Source organism: Passer domesticus, chromosome 15 (genome assembly GCF_036417665.1).
Source record: "Passer domesticus isolate bPasDom1 chromosome 15, bPasDom1.hap1, whole genome shotgun sequence".
NCBI lineage: Eukaryota > Metazoa > Chordata > Aves > Passeriformes > Passeridae > Passer > Passer domesticus.
This window is the reverse complement of record NC_087488.1, coordinates 16,495,166-16,512,356: the sequence shown is the minus strand read 5'-3', so window position 1 is coordinate 16,512,356 and position 17,191 is coordinate 16,495,166. Positions and strand designations below refer to the sequence as shown.

General features: G+C 51.3%; 1 protein-coding gene across 1 annotated transcript; it reads right to left on the bottom strand.

The window, feature by feature from the left end:
• Positions 1-2,020: 2,020 nt before the first annotated feature.
• COG7 (component of oligomeric golgi complex 7) lies at positions 2,021-16,854 on the bottom strand. Its single transcript, XM_064390061.1, has 17 exons — positions 16,585-16,854; positions 15,836-15,984; positions 15,256-15,372; positions 14,937-15,105; positions 13,873-13,955; positions 13,000-13,122; positions 11,506-11,704; positions 9,400-9,527; positions 8,888-9,042; positions 7,576-7,692; positions 7,003-7,068; positions 6,128-6,314; positions 5,036-5,176; positions 4,528-4,611; positions 4,095-4,209; positions 2,962-3,105; positions 2,021-2,796 (listed from the first exon to the last, which is right to left on the bottom strand). Exons 1-17 carry the CDS (start codon positions 16,748-16,750, stop codon positions 2,630-2,632), a joined length of 2,310 nt encoding a protein of 769 aa, XP_064246131.1. The 5' UTR covers positions 16,751-16,854; the 3' UTR covers positions 2,021-2,629.
• Positions 16,855-17,191: the final 337 nt, after the last annotated feature.

The window sequence follows — 17,191 nt, the reverse complement described above, 5'->3', positions numbered from 1 at the left end:
AATTATCATTCTTGCAATAATAAAAAATTGATTTAAAAGTTGCCTTTAGCTTCCCTGCTGGCAGCGGGGGTAGTCCAGTGCAAGAGGTTGGTGGCAGTGGCTGGCAAGGAGGAGAACACAGGGTGCTCACCCTGACACGAGGGCAGCTGGGGCTCTTGGTGCCTGTGGGGCTGGGCTGAGTGGGGCAGTGAGTTCACCTGTCCCTGGCTGGTTCTGGCCCCCAGGAGCTTTCCCAGGAACCCATCACAACCCACTGGGACTGGCCTTGCTGAAGTACTTGTGCAGAAGTTCAAGAGGAAGCACAATCCTGTGGTTAAAGCTCGTGGCAGAACACGGCGTTCTGGGCACGGCGCCCAGCGCGGGGCGGCCCCGAGAGGGGGTCCAGGATCCTTCTGCAGGGCAAGCTCCCCAGCACAGGGAGCTCTGCTGCAGAGCCGTGGGGCACAGCGTGCCCAGGTCCTCCAGCCCTGGCAGGGGTGGAAATGGGGGTCCAGCTGCTGATGGCCACCAGCAGCAGGACAGAGGATCTGGGGGAGGATCTGACAGCTGAGGTGCCACCAGCACGGCTGCTTCTACCCCAAACAGAATTCTGTGCTCAAAATCACTGAATCCAGATTCAGGGAGTAGCTCCTTCACATGTCCACACTGTGGCCCAGCCCCTTCTCCCCCCGCTGGTTCTCATTCAAAGGGAGAAGGACCAGCAGCCCCCAAACATGCTGCTCTGTACAGAACCACCCAGGCAGAGCCTGAGCTCAGCGAGCCCCAAACCCACCAGAGTCCTAACAGGGCACATGACAGCAAAACACCTGCAGAGACAGAGGAATCCAGCCCTTACAAGCTGTCCTAGATCTGTCCTGTCTCCTGAAAGGAACGTTTCCATCTCTGGGCACCTCAAACAAGCACAGCCTCCTTTCCCACAGGAGAGCTCGTGTAAAGTGATGGCACTTGATCCCATATCACAGCTGAGTGGGAACCAAGGACCTGACACCCCTCCTGAATCAGTGCTCACTGTATGCAGTGCCATCCCTGGCAAAGGCCTCCAAAGGATGAAACAGTGAAAAACCAGAACACACAGAGCACATTTCCAAGAACACAGGGAATGCTGGCAGCAAGAACCTGGGCATCTCCTCTCACACTCTCACCAGAAGGTCCCTGGGATGGGCAGCAGGTCCCAGGCTGCTCACCCTGCCCTCATGACTTCAGCCCCAGCTGGCTGCCAGCCCAGGCCAACAGCAGCAGACAGGGAACAGCCCCAAAACCCTCCCCAGCAGCACTGGGGCAGGGGAAGGGTGGGAGAGGCACGGCTGCTGAGCTTCACCCTGCTCACAGCAGTGAAGGGAACAGAGTGTTCTCTGCAGCACAGGGACAGCTCACCATTCCAGTCACGGCTGGCTCATGGAGGTGTCTGACATCTCATAAAAGTGGGAAGTGTCTCCAGTGCTTGGCTCCAGCTCTGTCCCAGCCTGAGCCCAGCTGAGCAAAGGGGTTTCCAGCTGCAGCAGCAGTGCAGGTGCTCCAGACTCAGCTGCCTTTCCAGTTTTGGGAGCTCTCTGTATTCTCCCAGGAGAGCACACTAAAGCTAGACCAGCTGGTCGTCAAAAATCTACACAACAAACGCTAATAAATTCTACAAGGAAGCACCACTTTCCTTAAATTCCTTACAAACTTTATGGCTTTCCGTGGAACAGTGAAATTGCACCAGGAACAACAAAGCTGGTTTTATTCTCAGGGCCAAGCTTTATCAAGCCTCAAGTGTCAAGTGCAGAGACCCTTCCTGACCCTGTATTTACGACACCCTGAGCAGTGGCCACTGCCTACAGGCAGCCCCACTGTGCTGCATCTCCATCACCTCGGACACAGCAGGCTACATTCTCTGAAAAAGCTGCCACAAAGCAGGAACTCCACAGCACCAGGAGCACTTCCAGCATGCCTCAGCCTACTCAGGGTCATCCAGAGGTTTCGGGAAATTTGGCCATAGGACACCTTTCCTTATTTCTGAAGATGGAAGAATGGAACAAGCTTTTCCTAGACAAAGACATTTATTAAAAGTTAGTCTGAAATAAATTCCCCCAGTCCCAGAGATGTTTTCACTGTCCTTGCAGAAATGAAAACCAATCTGAGATGAGTCCTTGAGCAGGGGCCAGAGACAGGGAGGGCACAGCTGGCATGCCAGGCCCCTCCTGGCATTGATGGCAGAGGCAGGGAGGGCACAGCTGGCACTCCAGGCCCCTCCTGGCTGCGATGCCAGAGACAGGGAGGGCACAGCTACCCCTCCAGGCCCCTCCTGGCATTGATGCCAGAGGCAGGGAGGGCACAGTTGGCACTCCAGGCCACTCATGGCCACAATGCCAGAGGCAGGGAGAGCACAGCTGGCACTCCAGACCCCTCCTGGCTGTGATGCCAGAGGCAGGGAGGGCACAGCTGGCACTCCAGACCCCTCCTGGCTGTGATGCCAGAGGCAGGGAGGGCACAGCTGGCACTCCAGACCCCTCCTGGCTGTGATGCCAGAGGCAGGGAGGGCACAGCTGGCACTCCAGACCCCTCCTGGCAGTGATGCCAGAGGCAGGGAGGGCACAGCTGGCACTCCAGGCCACTCATGGCCACAATGGCAGAGGCAGGGAGGGCACAGCTACCCCTCCAGGCCCCTCATGGCCGCGATGCCAGCGGCCATCCGGCGGGGCAGGCTCTTGGCAGCCTGGCGAAACTCCTCTGGCTTGGCCTTCAGCAGAGTCACAATGTTCTGCAGCGCCCGCGAGGGCTGCAGGCCCAGGGCATCCATCACGTTTATCAGATAATCTGCAAAATTCAGGAAAGATTTGTGTTTAGACACTGTGCAATGAAAGATACCCTTGCTCTTGGTGACAGAGAACCCTGTCACGGAGAGCTGTCCCCCACAGGCACCACCCAGGCAGGATCCCCCCGTGGGGACAGAGCAGCCCGTGAGGGGTGCCCAGAGCTCACCGATGTCCGTGGCCAGCTGCTTGGTGGAGTGTGGGGTGAGCTGGGGGATCTGCAGGATGACCTCGCAGTAGGTCTGCATGGTGGCCCTGGCGATGGAGCCCAGCCAGTAGTCAGCCACGTTGTCCAGCTCGGGCAGCTCATCTCCTGCACAGACAGGGCCTGTCAGCTGCCAGCACGCCTGGCCTGCCCCTGCTGGCTTGGTACACAGCCCTGCCTGGTTAATAACAGCTGAACAGCTGATTAATAACATCTGAACAGCTAATTAATAACTGGTTAATAACATCTGAACTGCTCCTTGCCCAGGACAGCCTAGTCAGAGCTGGTTCTGGAGTCACCTAAGCAGTCATGTATACTCTCCCTGCACTGCACACCACTGACACGAGCTCCAGACCCAAAACACTCCCCTGATGACCCTCCAGGTAAGTCCCTTCCAAAGGGCTGATGGGGACCAGCAGGGACAGGGCACTGCCTGGCACCTCCTGCAGGATCCTCTCCCAGGAGCAGTCTGCAAACCACGGCAGTGACAAGGATTCACAAGAGTTTTTTTCCAGCCCTAAAGGCAGTCTGTGTTCATTAGTGCTTTGAAAATTATCGAGGCATTACAACATGTAAATGCTTCAAGGTGACACAATAGTAATGCAAAAGCCTGAACTGGAGAGTGTATTTTTGGAAGGCTCCAGGAAGACTGTAAATACCAAGCTCTATGCTTTCTTCACTCTCTGGAAATAATAACATCATAAAGAGACTAACCCAGCACACCAGGTACACTGCCAACCTGCAGGGAAAGGCATTAGGTGGCTACTGCTGTTACTGAGCAGGATTAGTGACAGCAGGCAGGGCCAGCCCCCCGGAGCAGGAACAGGAGCCAAAACCCAACAGAACTCTTCAGACCCCAAACCACCATTTTAATGAACACCAAACTCACACAGACCAAGCCGAAGCTTCCAGTTTGAATGAAACAAAACCAAGTTTTACTCATTATTTAGAGGCTCCTCCTGGGTTCCACCAAAGGAAGAAACAATGTGATAGGAAAGGGATCTCCAATGGTTTCGTCACTGTATCACATCCCACCCGTGTGATGTCAGGATGGGAAAGCTTCCCCCAGACACTCCAAGCCCTTGGTCTCACCCTACCTTGCTCTGGGGGGTATGGCAGTTTCCCAGCATGTAATGCCAGCTCCAAAGCAGAATCCTCTTGAGTGACAAATGGCTCAAGGTGCAGAGGAAGAGACATAATGTATTGCCCAATCTGGAATAAAAGCACCAAAACCTGAATCACTGAACAAATGCAAGGCAAGTCCTTTACTAGAGAAAAAGTCACCCGCAGTAAATACACCCGAAAGCAGAGAGCTGAGCCTGACAGCCACTCACTCACCCACAAATTGGCTCTCGTGCATCATTACACTTGGTACAAGAAACAGTTTTTCACAAGGTCAGAGAAGCAGTCACTGAAACACTCATGGTAAGAAAGACCTGCACAGAGAACTGCTACTCCAAGCAAATCTTTGCTCTCCGGAGTGTTCCCAGCAATTTGTTTTCTAGAGCAGAAAGACAGCTGAGTTCTTACATTGCTGATATATTCCAGAGGGGTCAGGCTGAAGTTGGGCAGGTCATCTGTCAGGGTCTCACCAATGCCACCAGAACTCCAGCCCTGTAAGGCAGAAAGTGCAGGATGAATCGATGACTTCCCAGAGCATGAAGCCTGTCAGCATTTCAGAAAGGGGTGACCCAGCAACATGAACTGTGAGTACCCAAGGGATTCTAGGCAGCAGAACACAGACGGTGAGAAAACTGTTTACATGTTATCCCTCAGGCCCAAAACACCCACTCTTCTTCTGCCCAGCTCCCTGTGGGAAACGTGCCCACATGGGTCAGAAAAGCAACACTCAAACAACCACCAGAGCCATCAAACACCTGCGCTGCAAAGGCAGTGGGAGAGGGAAGGGAAATCATTCCACTGCCTGCAGCTCGCGGCAGAAACGCAGCACCAGAGAGAACGGCTCTGAGCAGGAGCCAGCCAAGCAATGCTGAGCAGGGGCTCCCCCGGGCACACCCCGCCTGCTCACAGTGCCCACCTCCATCCTGGGAACCAGCAGCAGCTGCTGTTTGATGCGCAGGAACACGGAGTCGAAGGCCAGCTGGTGGGACAGCTGGTTGAGGCGCGCCAGGGCCGCTCGCGACGCCGACAGCAGGCTGTGCTGGCTGGTGCCCTTCTCCTGACACACACAGAGAAACATTTACACACACAGCCACCCAAGTGGCCACACAGGGGCTGGGCTAACATGCTTGCAGGGGTTTTATCCCCGTGCAGCAGAGCTTTCCTCTGTGGTGGCACAGCCTGTTTGTTTTGGAATGACCTATTCCAAGCAGTTATTCAAGACAGAAACTGCCACTGCTCTCTCAGGAAAGGAATCAGCATCACATTCCAGCCTCCCCAGGCTCTGGCACATGCTGGATACTGAGAAACTTGCAGAGAAGGTGGCAAAACTGCCTTTTACTCAAAGGGCACAACTGATACCCTGCATGGAATTAAGTTCTACCTGAACAGCAGCTGTGGAACTGGACAGTTCAGTCAAGGTGTAAAGTCAGACACATGACACTGAAGGTGGAACCACAAAAGCTGCAGGTAAACCAAGTGCAGAAGAAATCAAAACATTTTGAGGAAATAAAACTCATAACCTTGAATTCACTACTGCATGTGACCAGTGATGGCAAACATAACTTAGATCCACAAGAAGATAACTAAAGCCATTCTACCCTGTTCACAGATCCATGCATGAATGACCCTGCAGAATTCTGTTTCAGACTGGACAGGGCAGCAGAGCCTAAGTGGCAGAGAAAGCCTCAGAAGGTGGTGTGTGGGCTCCATAATTTGAGATGGCTCCAACACAACCTTCCCGATGCTCAGTGTGATAAAATCTCCCTCACCCGAGCTGATAAGGGCATGTTCACAAAACACAGCCAGGATCTGGGGAGAGATGGAATGAATCCAGACTTCCTGGGTTTGGACATCTCATCTCTCTGGGTATCAGTGTCTCTACAAAACACAGCCCATGGAAAGGCTGCAGCCCAGCATGAAAAGTCATTAGACTGGAGGGGGGATCCTACCCAACAAGGGCCCAAGAGCACACTGTAACAGAGGCAGGCTCTCCAGGCACCAGGGCTACCTTCAGAGTGTAAAGTGTTTCCATAAGGCTGGCATACTCGGATGGATTCTCCTTCAAGAGATAATTGTATTCCTGCCAAGGATTTTTTACGGAGCTCTTCTTTTCTGCAGAACTGGTGTCCTGAAAGCCAGAAAAACTGCAAGGGCTGTAGGAGTCTGAGAGATACTTCCCAGCAGTTGACAAAATCCTGAAAACAAGTACACAAAAGTCACCAGCAGGATCCTCTGGACTCAGCAGTGCTGTCCTCATGCTGGCCCTAGGACCAGCACTGCCCTTGAGTGACTTCAAGGAGAGCATTCACTGACAGAGAGCTGCAGCCAGTCCTCCCATCCACTGTGCAACTCACCAGCTGCACAGGTGCTGGGAGGACAGGGGGTTTGTGCTCTGGGAACACGAGGGCAGAGGGGCCCCACTGAGCACTGCAGGCTGGGCTCCTCTCCAGTCACACTGAGCACTTCAAGGAACCACAGCCTGGCCAGGGAGCTGCTCACAACCAGGAGTAGCAAGATCCACGTGCTGCCTGTGCCTACACTCCTCAGGTTACAGGGAAGCCAACAGCTAAGGCACACCTACACATTTCAGCACGTGATTCATGCCCCATGCCACAAGGATCTTGCCAATTTGATCTGGTGGAAAATTCCTTCCTGACCCCCATCTGGCAGCCCACTGGTGGCCAGGCAGGAATCCAAGGAAAAGGATTCCTGGGACTGCCTCAGGGAACATGACTGGGCAGAACAGCCTATGCCCCACCTCTGAATGTCAAAGCATGGGGAAGGGGAATCAGTGGTGCCTTTCCCTCCATGGTCCATGCAACCAAAGCACCTTGGGGCTTGTTTTCTTTCAACTTGCTCTGAATTAAGGCCACCAGTGCTCACCTGTTGGCCAGCTGCTGCTCAAAGTCTCCACACTGATGAAGGAGTTCACCACAAGTGGAAATTATCCTGGAAAAGAATAAGACAAAAACACACTGTGAGATTTGAGGCAGATAATGCTAGAACCCTCTCAGAGAACCCATCTCAGACCCACGTCAAGTAATTATGAAAAGGCATAACCAAACCACAGCCACACATCAGTCAAGAGTCAATCTGGTGATAAACTCTGCATCCATTTGATAACACTGATTTTTTTCCCAATGGCCTCACCCATATGCTACTTCTTATCATCATGGGGAAGGCCAGCTCAGTGTCACTGGGAAAAATTCTAAGAGCTGCAAAAATTACAAGTGGCATGGATGCAGCCTTGCTCCAGGCAGCGTGGGGAGCCCCACAGCCCTCCCTGTGCCAGGAGCAACCTGAAACCCACGACTACACGGGTGCTCCCAGCAGCACAGCGAGCTCAGCCCCGTGTTCTGCACTGAGAACTTGTGTAAACTGACCCCAAGTCGTTCCCTTTCAGCTTTGACACAAAAACCAGCTCTGAGCCAGACAAAAAAACCCCAAACTCTTCACCGGACAGAGTTTTGGAATGCAGTCCAGTCCTCCTGGAACAGGGAATCTGCCAGGACATCATCCAGTTTACACTTCTTTCGTATAGACTGCAGGGTGTTTGTGAAGTCAGATGTATACCTGCAGTGAGAAAAGGAGCAGAGAGAAGCAGCAGCATGAGAGAACAGGCTGGAGAGCAGCACAAAGACACGTCCTGTGATTTGCTCAGTCAGCCCTCTGCAAGGGCCAAACAAGAACCAGAAATACTAAAAGGAGTAGAGAAGAGACACTCTGGTTCCACTCAGACAGGTGGATGTGAAGAACTGGTCAGCCACAGCCCACTCCAGCCTGGACCAGAGGACAAGGAGCACAGAAGATGCTGTGTGGCTGCCTCAGTTTGCTGCCTGTGGATTACCAGGAGCTCTCCCTGCCCGTGACAAGGAACGAGCCAGACATTTTAGTTACCACTACACTGACCATCTCCTAGGAAAGACCAGGAAAACTTTATACAGCTCCTGCTACTCCAACATCACTTGGCCCTTACTCCAGGAACATGGTGACAACAATCTCATGAATTTGTTTTCTCAGCTACTCCCCAGATTAGAACATGGATAAAGAGAAGAACATTCTGTTTTCTACCCACCCCCATTTTCTTTTTAATAATGCCTATAAGCTGGAGGCAGGTACATTGCTCTCTAATTGCCTATAAAGAAGTGAGATCAGACTTGTGCTTTCCTCTTCCCAAAGGGCAGCAATACCTGATTCATACCTTGTGAGCAGCTCTTTCAGTATCGTGAAGGAATAAGGAGTAAATCACTATAGGAATAGGAAAGTGATACTTTAAGACAAGAATTAAGAGTGAACCTCACTCTGTGGGGTATCTCAGACTTACAGGCAGATCCTGAATGTGAGGTTACTTGTCCCAGTGACTGTGTATTCATAGAATCAACGTGGTTGGAAAAGACCTCCAAGATTATCAAGTTCAACCTCCAGACTTATTTCTCCACTGAGATCTACTTTCATCAGCCTAATTTGCCTTATTTTGTTTTGGGAAACATTTTCTCCTTCAAAAGTATTTATTAAAAATGAAAACTCTCCCCAACCAGAATCGAAAACAGCTGGCAAGCTTTTGATTTAGCCATAAAATCTTTCATTTTTCCTCTAGAAAACAGCCTGTGCTTGAATGAAGCAGCAAGGGGGATAGTGATGATTCATGGTACAGTCAGAGACACTTTCTGCTCTCAGCCATTTTCCATAAACTACAGAGTCCTTGGCTACAAACTGCACACTCACAACTCGCTCAGGATAAATGGAACAGCACCTAAAGGCACCTTACTTGGAGAAGAGGGCCTTCAGGGCCTTCAGCAGCCCACACACCCCCAGGCCGTCCGTGAGCTTGAGGCAGCTGTCGATGGCTCCGGCCGCCAGCCTGAAGAGTTTGCTGACTGAGTGGTTGAGCTCCTGGACACAATCAATCACCTCCCAGTGCTCCTAGAGAACAGGAACAACAGAGCTGAGCCTGGCTCTTCTTCCAGGTAATGGAGAAAACACACCCTGTGTAACACAGTGCTCTCTGGTATCCTCCTCTCCTGTGAAACTCCTGCGGCAGAACCGTGCTGGTGCTCCCACCCTCCTGCCCACAGACTGCAACAGCCAGGCTGCCAAACCCTGTGTTCCCCAGGTCCTCAAGGAAAAACAGTTCTGCCAACAGCAGAATCTTCTACAAATGAAAGGAAATATAACTGAAAAGGAGAGGGGCAAAGAGAGCAGTAACTGTGACAAAGACCCCTGTGTTTAGTGGGAGCTTCAGCCTCTCCCAGGACAGCTGAGCACAGACTGGTACATTACCAAGGGCACTGCACTGATCTGGATGAGGAGATTCTCTTCTTCCAGGTCTCCATACTCGAGCTGATAGGGCTTGTAGGGAGCGTACACCACTTCCACAAGCTCCATCACTTTCACCAGGTTCTGCTCCTCTACAAAGAATCACATGTTTAGTCTACAAAGAGATGAATATGCTACTAAAAACCTCATTTCAAGCTACTAAAGCATGCTGCCTGCACAGGCTTGGAATGCTGCCCAACAGCTTCAATCTCAACTACACAGATTGGGTTTTTTTATTTTTTTAGAAACAAGATTACTATCTCTACCTGCTTCCTAAAACCAAGATGTTGTATCTCAACAAGTGTCTCAAGAAAATTAGCACTCACTGACCCAAAACAGCCTGGGTGACAAAAATCTATCAAACATTCCAACCTACAGCAGAAGAATTGAAACACATTACTCCCACGGCATCAAACAGGGGCAATCCTCATTTATCAGAAAGCCTAGTTCACACTTAAAATAATTGACACTAATTCAATTCATTCAGCACTACTGTGCCAGTGCTCATCAAGCAGAGGCGAACGTGAAGCACAAACTCAGCTCTCAGTGCCATGCCTGAGCAGGGAGCTGCCAACCCAAACACAAAGCAGGGCTCAATGATTATTGCCCAAATCAGAACTGGGCACCAGCTGCTCTCACAGAGCTCTGCCAAACTCAAACCTGCAGCAAACCAAAATGACTTTGAATCCTGGCTATCAGAAAAGACTTTCACACCCTGAGGACAGGAAAGCAATGGAGCAGTCTGTCCAAAGCCAGCACTGTGCTTGGACACTGTGGAGACCAGACTCAACAGTACCCCAAGCACCAGTCTGACCTCACAGCAGGTCCTGCCTGGAGCAGGAGACTGGACCAGATCATCTTCCAAGGTCCCTTCCAAAATGAATTATCCTGTGAATCACAGCTGAGCCCTCCCCTCACACATACACACAGGAACTGGTTTGAGTCTCCTCAGCTGAGTCACCTGGCCTTTCCATTCTTGAGATATTTCTTTTCTCAAACATATTACCCACACTAAAAGAGACAGAAATAAAGGCTTTGGGTGTTTTTTTAAACACACTCAGATAACAGCTCAACAGTGGTCTTCCTATTCCATCATCTTCTACAATCTGGCATTATTTTTCCAAGTCCTTTTTAATAATTTCTATAATGAACCACAAATTAAGCTAGAAAATGATTGATGTGTATGCAACCAGACCGACAACAGACACAGTCACACTCCCTGACATTGCCCAGCAATCATAATTTACAGGATCAAGAAAGAATCTGGGTTTAAACAGCTCAAGACAATGTTATGAGGAACCAAACACAGGAAGCACAGCATCGGGAATGCTCCATTAGCCTTAATTTTGGATTTTCCCACAGCCAGTCTTTGAAGCGGCCCCACCAAACTCATAAGGGTCTATAAATAGCCAGCAGCTCCAGTCAGGTGTAAACCTGTGCAAACAGCACCTCACTGCTGTGTGGTTTGCAGGAATCACTCAGCAATCATGACCAAAATGACAAATGTCCCAGGGAGGGGAAAGCACAGGGCAGGTTTGGAAACAAACAATGAAGATGCTGCTGGGAAAAAACTACCAACGGTTCAAAAAAAACCACTGGGCATTGTCACTTGATCAAACCCTCAGCCAGTAGCAACAGAAAAACTACAAAAAACAAATACAAGCATCCAATGGATGCAGCCTTCAAGCAGGTTTTCTCTTGTTTAGTGAGGTGATAATTCCAGGAAACTCCTCAACTTTTCTGCTTTGTCATCTCTCACAATGGGTCTTACTGCCTCCCTGGAGACACTTCCTTGTCTGGGAGACAGAAGAAACAGTAAAGCCTGTAAAAGGAGAAGTGCTAAATGCTATTTACCCTGCAGAGCCAGCTCAGGACAGGGCTGCTTCAGGAAACTCAGTGTTGTGTCAACAGCTCAGGTGCAAGACATACACACAAACACAAAGGTGCAAGTGCAGTGGAACTGGGCATTGCTTAGAGGAGATAATCCCTCCCTCCACCTAAAACTAAACAAAATCCCCCAGTGGGAGTCACAAAGGGGAGAGCACAGAATGACAGAGCTCAGAGCCTTACTGAGGTTGGGCAGCATGGCCACCTCCAGCCCCCGGGCGAAGTGCACGGTGGCATCGTGCAGCTCCAGCAGCTGGCCCAGCTTGCTGTCCTGGCCCGTCCTCTCCATGGCAGTGCTGAGACACACGGGGATGGAAGGCACCAGAGCTCCCAGGGTTTGGATCAACAGCACAGTCACGACTTCATGGGGGTTCTTGAAAACCTGCGGCAGCAGAACAGCTACTGGCAAAAGCACACTGCCTGAGAGGAACACAGCAGAGAGCAGCAGGCAGCTTCCAAACCTGGAACACCCACAGGGGGGAAGAACCCAGGAGTGCTCAGCTCAGGCTGCAAGAGCCACGCTGACCTAGCACACAGCACAACCTGACTGCGAGTCTAGGGCAGTACACAGAGTGCAGCCACCAAGAAACTAGAAGACAGGCACAGGTCAAAAACTGAATACACAAGAGCACAGGCACTACAGTGATTCAAAAAACACCTGACAGAAGAGGACATTTGAAAGAGTTCACACAGGTGTGTTGGGAAACAACGTGAATCAGTAAAATATGAAGAAATAGGACTATATCACAAGCCAAATTACTGGTCAGATAGGCAGAAGTCAGTAGTGAAAAGGCTAGAAAGTCTGTAATCAGCTGAGAATCAGCCACTCCACTAGCATAAACCTTTTTACAGCCTTCATGGTGACTTTTTCATCAGCTACTCTGCTCATTTGCTTTGAAAGCTGGGTTTGCCATCAAAAAGGTCCAAGAGTTTTTCAGAAAGCAGAAGCAACACAGGAGACTGAGTGACATGAGCTGTGCCCCACATGCCATTTTTCACAATCCCCAGTTCAAAGAATATCTGCTAAAATGTAACCTGACATCTGACCTGCAAGTCACATTGAATCATTAGGCAGAAAAAATACATTTCAAGGAAACACTGAGCTCCTCTGCAGCACAGGCCTTGCACTGACACTGGCTTTGTCACATGAAGATAAGAATCTCTTACCTTTCATGGATGAAAAATTCTTCAACAATATGAACTTATTTCTTCATTTTACCAAAGGACAAAAACTTTTTTTGATCCTACATTATTCTTGGCAGGGAAAACAAGCACACAGACTCCAAGGGGTGACAGCAGAAGCCCTCAGATATCTTACACAGAGCACCATGCATCAGTCCAGTGTGACCCTGAGGGCTTCCTCCAGGCCAAGGGATAAAGCAATTCAGGCATTTCAAGTGCCTTGCAAGAGAGCACATTTACAACACCAACAGATTAGTTTTAACTTAAGATCCAGATGAAAGTGATAGAGCAGCTTCAATGCCAATAACACGGCAACCTTGCTGCTGGTGGAAGGCCAGAGCTCAAATCCTGTTTGCAGGGCTGGAGCACGAGCAGTGAGTGGGCTGCAAATCCCATCCTGCACCAGCCAGGCCCAGAGTGTCAGTCAGGCTGAGCTCTCCAAGGCTTTGTGAGACCTCAGAGGGTGCCCAGCCCTGCCCTGCCCCATCACTGCACCTGTGCTGCCCACTGGAGCTGGGCGTGCCAGGTCCCCAGCAGGGTGTCGTACAGCTCGGTCAGCTGGCGATTCAAGCTCAAGTCACTCTGGCAAAGCTCCTGCCACACGGCCACCAGCTGCACCTGATGGGGAACAGAAACATCTGAGGAGAAAACTGACAGGCCACAGGGCCTGCTTTTGTTATGCCAAGCCCAGCACTCCCCATGCACAGCACTTCTGCCAAAACATGAGGCTCCCCCTTGTGCCCCTCTCCCTGTTTCAGCATTACATATAATTCAGCACCACAGAAGGAAAAGACTTTCAGCTTCTTAGTGATTCAAAGATTTAATTAACATTGGTATTTTACTCATAAAATGAGATTGCAACTGATACTCCCACATAATAGTTGAAATACTTGGCAAGCCCCAGCCTTGAACTTAATCCTCAAAAGTCACAGTCATGTGAGAAATTTGAAGCTCAGGTTATGGCTGCAGAACTGTCTGGAATTCCAACTTTTAATCTTACCTGAAAAGAGTTTACAGAAATCAGCAGCTGGCAAGTTGCAGTAATAAAGTTACTGCTGACATGGCCACATCCACAGCAAAGCAAAGCAAAACCACGAGGCACAGAGAAATCAAGCAGAACACACACAGCCTGTGTCTGCTGCAGGAAGGGACAAGGACCCCAATGGAGAATTACTCCTGCAACGCGGGGAGTAACCAAAGCTGCTCAGAGGCAGCAAGAGAAGTCACAGAAGGAAATACAGGGAGGAGCAGGTGCCATCCCCCAGAGCACAGCTGAGATCCGTGGGGCAGCAGCTCCCTCTGCAGTCAGAGCCCAGCAAGAATTCCGACTGCAATTCCTCAGCGTTGAAGTGTGACCAAAACACTTACCTTGTGACACTTGTAGTAATACGCCAGAAGCTGGGGCATCCGATCAATTTCAGTGAAGACTTTAACAAACATCTTTGCCTGATCTAAACAAAACAAAATAACAGGCATCAGGATCAGCCTCAAAGCTGAGGGTGAGACATCAGTCTGAGCAAGAACTCCTCTTACAAGGGAGCAGGCACAACGGTCTACACAGAAAGAGACAACTTCATCTCTGTTTGCTTATCTTCTCAAACAGGAGCAGAACTGCCTGAAACCCACCTCAAACAAGATCAGACAGCAAACACATGGAATGAGTTTAACTTCCTAACCTGCACATAGTGCTAACACATCCAGTATTAAAGCCAGAGCATTTCCTAGAAGGAAATAATTGGTTTCTAGAAACAAGGCAGCACTTAGAAACCTAAAGCATAGCTGACAAAGGCTTCAGCTTTGCTTTCACCTGTCTCAAAATGACACCTGTGCCTCAGGCTGACTCATGGCACAGCTGCTCCTGCACAGGGCTTAGAAACACAGGTTCCTCCAAAGTCTGGTTTGTACCCCACAGCCCCAGAGCCCTTGAGGTGCACAGAGATGAGTGTCAACAACCAGAACAACTACTTTTCAGAAGTACTGACAAATAGCACAAGGAAGGAACAGCACAAAGAACTGTCCAAAAAGACCACTTTTCTAAGGAGAATTTGCAAAGCTGCTTTTACAAAGTAGTAGGAAGTCAGAACGCTTCCAAACAAACTTCCTTCCTGATTACACCAATAACACCATGATAGCAGAAAGCCAAGGCCCTTCTGCTTATTTGAGCAGTACCTCCATCTCCCACATCCACGTGGCCCATAAAATCCTGTAATCTTGTTTCCTGCAGTGGCCACAGGTACCCCAAACCATAGGAAAATCAGAGCAGCACTGGCCTGCAGGCAGCTGCAGAGCCCAAAACATTCCAGGGCATCTGCTCCACCAGGAGAAGCTCAGGACCCAGCGCCAGGAGCCTGCAGGACACCAACTCTCCACCTAAACTGCTTTAAAGACAATAAACTCAGTGCTGACAGCAAATGACACCAGGAGCTACTGACCTACAGACTGGGAGTTGAAAGCAGCAACGATCTGGGGGCTGGCCATGGCCTCCAGCCGGTTCTTCAGTGCCTCCAGGTGCACACACTTCTCCGAGTAATCCGGCGTGTCCACCAGCATGGCCAGGCTGCTCTGCATGCTCGTCAGCTTGGCTGAGATCAGGGACACGTCCTGCCAGCAGGGAAAGGCAGCCTGTCACCATGGGCAACCTCAGACAGCATCAGCACCAGGGATGTGTTCCACAGTCACCTCAAAACCCGAGTTTTAAACACAGCTCCCTGAAAAGCCGGAGGCACAAATACCAAATAATCCAGTATTTACCTGTGTTTTAAGAGTCTCTTCAATATCTGCACTTAGTGTGCTCCATTTGTCTGCTTCCTGAAGTGACTCGGCAGCCAGCTGCATCCTGGACTTGACCTGGTCAATCTCTACCAGGACCTGACAAGAAACCACAATACCATGTTCCCCACTGAAACAAAAAACGGCTCTCACAGGTACTTGGCAGTTAGCTTCTGCTTAAATTTAAAAAACAAAAAGGTGAGGAAAGATTATGACAAGAAGATGGAATGGTTTGAAGGAGCTAGAGATGAAAAATCATCTTTCAAAGTAAAATAACAGGTTAGCTTGAATTCTGGTCTTGTTCTTTTAGTATCCACTTTGCCTGAAAATGCTGTGCACCCCAGGCAGAAACCAGTGTCCCCAGCCAGGTACCAGCAGCTCTGAGCAGACACCTGAGCAGCTGTTCCTCAGGACATGCAGACTGCACAGCTGTGCCACACCCACCTTTCCACTAATGTTAAAAGAAGTGATTTGCCTATCTTAAGTTCACAAGATTATTTCATGTGAACAACTCTGTAACTTTTTGAATTTCACAAGCTGCAGATAAACACTAAGCACTGACCTGCATGGACTGAGCTGTGTCTTCTTCAAACTTCTTTATATCCTCTTTAACAAGGATCATCTGCTCCTTCAGGAATGTTGCCTCCTGTTTCAAGACTTCCACTTCCCGGAGGACTCTGGGCATGTTCTGGAGAGCCTGATGGCTCGTTTCTGCAGGAACACAGAGCAGTCGGTGAGGAGGGGCGACAGCCCTTGCAGGAACAGGCAGTCTTTCAATAATCTTATCTAATCTTTAGCACTTGAAAAAACCCAACGCTAAAAAACAAAGCAAAATATCAAACAACAAATCTTCAGCTGTATCTTTAAACTTTGAGCATGTATTTTATCATAGGATCATTTAGGTTTTAAAAAAGCCCTCTGAGAGCATCAAGTCCAGCTGTTCCCAACAGTCCAGTCGTGTTCCCCCCCTTGGCACTGCCACCACTAACTCACGTCCCCAAGTGCCACATGCACACCGCTTTTTAATCCTTCCAGGGACTCCACCACTGCCCTGGGCAGCCAGCGCCAGGCCAACCCTTTTGCAGAAGACATTTACCCTGTTCCCCCACGTGGCAGCAGCTGCTGTTTCGCAGCACCTAACGCAGATGTGCTGGTGCACAGCTGAGCCCCGAGAGGGGTGCGAGGATCCCGTCCCGGGCCAGGCCGGCCAGGCCGGGAAGGCCGGCGTGGCCTGGGGCGGCCTGCGCGGGGGTGCCCGGGGAAGATGGGGCGCGGGGGCACCCGGAGCCGGCCCTGCCGCGATGAGCGCACCTTCCACGGCGTTGTTGACCTCCTGGATGAACAGCTGCAGCTTCATCACCAGCGTGGCGGCGTGCGCGTCCACCTTGCCCGGCGCCTCCTGCTGCACGGCGCGGAACGCCGCGTTCACCCAGCCCTTCACCTCGAACTCGTCCGACAGGAACCGCGAGAAGTCCATCGCGGGGACAGCGGGGGGACAGCGGGGGGACAGCGGGGGGACCGTGGGGTACAGCCCGAGCGGCTGCGGCCCGGCCCCGCCGGCACCCGGAAACGCGGGGCGGTCCCGGGGCGGTCCCGGGGCTGTGTCGGGGCAGCCCCTGGGCGGTACCGGGGCGGTGCCCGGCCGCGAGCCGAGGCCCGCGGCCCGGTGCCCATGCCGGTTCTCCCCGCAGTCCCGTGCCCAAACCGGTGTCTCCCCCCGGGTCCCAGGCCCGTGCCGGTGTCTCCCCTGGTCCCGGCCCGGTGTTTCCCCTCGCGCCCCCGTGCCCATGCCGGTGTCTCCCCAGGGCCCCGTGCCCATGTCCGTGTTTCCCCGCGGCCCTGTGCCGGTGTTTCCCCGCTGCCCGTGCCCATGCCGGTGTCCCCCCGGGACCCGTGCCTGTGTCCCCCTGCAGTCCCA

Coding starts and splice junctions, on each gene's coding strand:
- COG7 (XM_064390061.1), bottom strand. CDS start 16,750: ATGGACTTCTCGCGGTTCCTGTCGGACGAGTTCGAGGTGAAGGGCTGG. Junction 11,705..12,999: donor AGCTCCAGTGGGCAGCACAG/GTGCAGTGATGG, acceptor CTGCTGCCGCAG/GTTTTCAAGAACCCCCATGA. Junction 5,177..6,127: donor AAACACTTTACACTCTGAAG/GTAGCCCTGGTG, acceptor TGTGTGTGTCAG/GAGAAGGGCACCAGCCAGCA.